Genomic DNA, 5,363 nt, shown 5'->3' with positions numbered 1-5,363 from the left:
GTGTCAGTTATTTCTATCATCTTTGAAAACCAAGACCCCCAATCCATTATTAGGTGTGACAGTGCATGTTTGGTGAGCGGTGTGCTCAGTAGCGAGTAACAGTGCTTACTCACATTTTGTGCATTGTAATAAGACAAACTTTGTCCTATGCTTGTGATTAATGTGAAAAGTTTATATTGTGACTGTTGATAGTGAATTTATACAAGTTATAATGGCATCCACTGATCAGATACTTTCATGGTTGAGTGAAACGATGGAGGAAGTGGATTTGAACATCGAAAGTAATGGTAATGAAACATATGAGGTTTACTAAAGTGATCGTAACTCTGAAACAGAATGTCTGCAAGTCCTGAGGAAGAACAGGCACTTTTAATGATTGAAGGCTGTACCGTACTCCATTCAGTTTGGGAAAGGATAGAATTACCAAGTGGGTCCTCCATGCTCCCTCTACAAATGTTCAAACCCGGAAACAAAATTTGCAAACAGTGTTCCGGGAAAGATGCTGAAAGCAATAGAGGTATTGACTGACTGAGTAAAATGTTTGTTACACATTATGTTGGATTATATGTTAGCATTATTTAATTCATACTCCTCCTGTTTCAAATTTGTTTAAATATAAGTATTGGTATTCCTAAATAAGTAACTATTTGTTTAAATTTAAGAATTTGTGTTCCTGAATAAATTGTTTGTCTACCCCTTAGACCTGTTTCTGTTTCTTGATATGGAGTTGGAGATGAGGCGAAATGAAGTTATCACATGTTTTATGGATAGATGCCCTTCTTAATGCCAACCTCAGTTGAGGAACTAATGAAGATGAAATGAATGACGGTGAGTGAAACTGGCTAAGGAAGTAAAAGAAAATCAGCTGTGGCTTATGAATAGGAACTGTTCTACATTTGCTATGAAGTGTAAATGGGAAACCATAGAAAACCATTCCCAGGATAGCCGATGGTGGGGTTTGAACCCACAGGTCTCCTGAATGCACAGCTTGACTCTGTAGCCGTAGCACCGTTAACACGTGCGGCCACTCCACTCGCTCGTGTTCCTATATGATTGACGTATTATGAATACCTCTATCTACTGTATATATGAGCACATTTTGGCCTTAAAACATAAAGGTGAGTGCTGCGCTGACTAGTGAGTAATGGCACACGTAAAAACCTAACGAGTAATGCCGGGTTAAAGAGTGCAGGAAATGGCACAACAGCCCAGAAACCATTGAGCACATCATCTACAACTGCAGATTCCTAGCACTATCATCATACACTGACAGACACTATGATGTAGCCAAAGTTATACACAAAGGAATTGCCATGACCCAATCCTTGATCTAAAGCAGGGTGTCTTACTACAAATACTCCCTGCAAAGTATACTGGAAAATGAAGATTTTGAACTATACTGGGATTGCATGATACAAACTGATAAAACAACTCTGCACAATAGACCAGACATATCATTAACAGACAAAAGGAACCATCACACATATCTCATTGACATCACAATCCCAAATGACCACAATTTGCAACAGAAATACTGGGAGAAGATTGACAAATATATTCCTCTGGCTATGGAAGGGACAGGAATCCAGAAACAAGAGAAAATGACAATTCTTCCTTTCTTCTTTCCTCCCACTGGTCTTACACCAAAATTATTTCCAGACAACTTAAAGATACCACAGGCCCCCTTCTACACTCACAGTGTGGCACAAAAAGCTGCAATTTTGAAGAACTGCAACATCGTCAGAACATTCCTAAATGCTCAATACAAACCATAAATATGTAGGTCGAGTCATAAGTCATGGCAACTCTTTTTTTCTCACGAACAGGAGACAACACAGCAAATATAAGATATGCATTTGGAAATGTACGGTGTGTACTTGCATATGATGCCACTAGATGGTGTATGTAAACAACAGTGTGGGTCTAAACATGCCCCCAAGTTCAGTGTGTGAGTGCGAGTGTCACAAAATGGAAGTCAACAAGCACGAGCAACAATCATATATTAAAATAGCAGTTCCCCACAGCAGAAATGCACGCCAATGCCATGCAGAGCTGCGGGAAGCATTAGGTGTGCATGCCATGCCCTATAGAACAGTGGCGTGGTGGGTGGAGACATTCAAACGGGGTAGAGTATCAACTGTCGATTTGCCTTGCCCAGGCCGTGAACGGTATTCAGGTCTGCCCCACTGCTGGCAACGCACAGTAGAAACCTTGGGTGATTATTTCAAAGGTCTGTAACCAGTGGAGACCAGTCCTTTATACATAGTCTTGTGTATTTGCTGTCTATACCATAATAAAACAATGTTTACCAATGGCCTGTGTTCTGTCACTTTCCTACTAGAATCTCCTGAAGTCAGAATTTGTCTTCTGGCACTATGCATAAGTACATGCCCTATATTTCCAAATGCATAGCTTAGATTTTCCGTGTTGTCTCCTGTTTGCGAGAAAAAAAATAGTTGCCATGACTTACAACTCGACCCTTGTATAGGAGGCTGCAATCTACATTGGTATAGTGAAGAAAATAATGAAGAGGTATATCGCAAATGTATGTAAATATGGAAAGTGTTCTCTTTCTTATACTTAATGTGTCAAAATAAGATCTATATTACTAACTGTAAAGTTGTGAAATAATAATAACGATAATAATGGTTTTATGTCTCACTAGCTACTTATATGTTTTTTCAGAGATGCCAAGGTGCTGGAAGTTTGTCCCAGTGGAGTTCTTTTACATGTTTTTAAATATACTGTCACGAGGCTGGCATAATTGAGCACCTTCAAATATCACTGGACTGAACCAGGATCCAACCTGCCAAGTTGGGGTCAGAAGGATAGTGCTCTACCATCTGAGCTACTCAGCCCAGCTATAACAAAACAAGAAAGGAACTACTTACAAACACAATTCTAATGATTTGTTTTTGTATTTAGCTTCACTTTCCCTTTCATCCCAAAGATGGCAGATACTTGGCGGATTTATTTTTACTTACATTTATACCGAAGGCAGCAAACACCAGACCACGCAGATTGTTTCGTCGACGGTAGAGGCTGATTGAGGGGTACTGTAGACCATGTTTCTTGCTCCAGTTCCCCCAGCGAGACACTTCAAGAGAATGATCTCTGCTCACTCTGAACACTTCCCAGAGCTCTATCAACAGGCCATGGACAGTAGCTACAACAAACTCGCAGTCAAATGGAATATCCACTGCTCCAAAGAAGCTGTCTATACTGTCCCTAGAGCTGTTCTGTAGGAACAGTAACCAGATAGAACTTGAAGGATGAAGCATTGAGAATGTCTGTGAAGAAAGAACAAGCATCAACAGTTATTTGATACTTAATTTGCTATCTGTGCTAGAGACTTACATTTATACATTGGAATATGACTTTACAAAAGAAACAGAAAAAACAACAATTGAAGCAGATAACCCTTAACCTGGAATCTTCTTCTTCTTTTCTCCCTTAGTTGTTGATTGGACAAGTTTGACCTTGAAGCGGATGCACTGCTGCTCGTGTTGTTGGATCATGAACGTAAAGTAATATGATTTTCCAGACCTGGTCACTAGGGGCTTTATGTTCAGCATCCTGAATGCCAGGTCTTTGGTTTTTGAGCTCATCCTCGATCTGCTTCTTTTCTCAGGTTTCCTTGGAACCATTCAATGAACCTTCTGGACAAATGACAGAATTCTACATACAGTTGTTATTGAAGCAAATCTGAACTACACCCCTTTGAATTTACATGAAGGCCATATCAATATAAAAGAGACAAACATCCTACACAGGGAAATGACAGAGAAGTGTTCTAGTAAAGAACTCCATGGCAAAGTAATCAGTGGGGTAGACGCCATCTGGACATTTGGCAGACTAGGCCAAACCACCCCAGTTTTCAATTATGAATGAATTCTTGTCTGATGGTTGTGTTGCAAAGCTAGCCAACACAAAAAGCCCCCAATATTTACCAGAGACACCACATTTGAAATACTTCCAGTTTGCTCTTGTCTGCTTTCAACAATGTTCATACCGGGCGAGTTGGCCGTGCGCGTAGAGGCGCGCGGCTGTGAGCTTGCATCCGGGAGATAGTAGGTTCGAATCCCACTATCGGCAGCCCTGAAGATGGTTTTCCGTGGTTTCCCATTTTCACACCAGGCAAATGCTGGGGCTGTACCTTAATTAAGGCCACGGCCGCTTCCTTCCAACTCCTAGGCCATTCCTATCCCATCGTCGCCATAAGACCTATCTGTGTCGGTGCGCCGTAAAACCCCTAGCAAAAAAAAAAAAAAAAAAAAAAAAAAACAATGTTCATGTTTCACAACCATACAACAGAAGTAAAAGGAGAGTGAGCAAGCAAAAAATTCAAATTTTAGTTTTGATGATGACATTGCATTTCTTCCACAACTGAAGCAATCCAAAGGCTAATCCTGCTGTTAACTTCAGTTTAAAATTGAATAAATTAAATATCTTACTAAAATTAAATTATGCCATTTTCTCTGTAATGCACCACCACCATCATCATCATCATCATCATCATCATCATCATCATCATCATTTCTTCACTCCAGCAAGCCGGGTGCGGTTGTGTATGAGCCTCGTCCAGTTTGTCCTATCCATCCACAGATGCTGCTCATATATGCGATGCCAGTTCACATCTCTTATTTCAAGGTCCTTCAATATCTGTTTTTCCTAAACATCGCGAGGTCTTCCTCTTCGTCTCTTCCCAGGAACATTGTGGTCAAAGTATGTTTGAGGAGTCATGTGAGGGTCCATTCTTTTCATGTGACCATACCATTGCAATCTCTTCACTTCTAGAGTCTCCAGCAAGCTTCTTTCTAATCCAAGCTGTTGCCAGATTTCCACATTCCTTATTTTATCCATTTTTGTTTTTTGTAGACAAGAATGGAGGAACTTCATTTCTGTTGTCTGAAGACAACTTTTTGTTGGTCCAGTAAGTGTTGCTGCTTCCAAGCCATATGTCAATATAGGTGCTAGATATATTTTGTACAAGCTGATATATTTTTTTTTTTTTGCAAGTTATTTACGTCGCACCAACACAGATAGGTCTTACGGTGACAATGGACAGGAAAGAGCTAGGAGTAGGGAGGAAGCGGCCATGGCCTTAATTAAGGTACAGCCCCAGCATTTGCCTGGTGTGAAAATGGGAAACCACGGAAAACCATCTTCAGGGCTGCCAACAGTGGGATTCGAACCCACTATCTCCCGAATACTGGATACTGGCCACAATTAAGCGACTGCAGTTACAAGCTGATCTTGGAAACTAACAGAAATGTTTCATCCCGAAGTATTTGACGTACAGCGTGATAGAATTTGGAAGCTTTCTGTATTCTGTTGCTAATCTCTTGATGTATGGTATTGTT

At 40.5% G+C, this 5,363-nt stretch overlaps 1 protein-coding gene across 1 annotated transcript in view; it reads right to left on the bottom strand.

Annotated features, from left to right (window-relative positions):
* The window catches only part of LOC136877083 (glutamate receptor ionotropic, kainate 5), an 89,989-nt gene extending 86,425 nt beyond the window's left edge, over window positions 1-3,564 (bottom strand). Inside the window, exons 1-2 of the mRNA XM_067150901.2 lie at window positions 3,428-3,564; window positions 2,985-3,290 (exon numbers count right to left, since the gene is read on the bottom strand). Of these exons, the coding sequence (XP_067007002.1) occupies window positions 2,985-3,281 (297 nt within the window). The 5' untranslated portion in view covers window positions 3,282-3,290; window positions 3,428-3,564. The remainder of the gene's footprint in view (window positions 1-2,984; window positions 3,291-3,427) is intronic.
* Window positions 3,565-5,363: the final 1,799 nt, after the last annotated feature.

This window comes from Anabrus simplex, chromosome 7, assembly GCF_040414725.1.
Source record: "Anabrus simplex isolate iqAnaSimp1 chromosome 7, ASM4041472v1, whole genome shotgun sequence".
Classification (NCBI taxonomy): domain Eukaryota; kingdom Metazoa; phylum Arthropoda; class Insecta; order Orthoptera; family Tettigoniidae; genus Anabrus; species Anabrus simplex.
The sequence above is the reverse complement of the archived record's forward strand: the minus strand, read 5'-3'. Positions and strand labels throughout refer to the sequence as shown.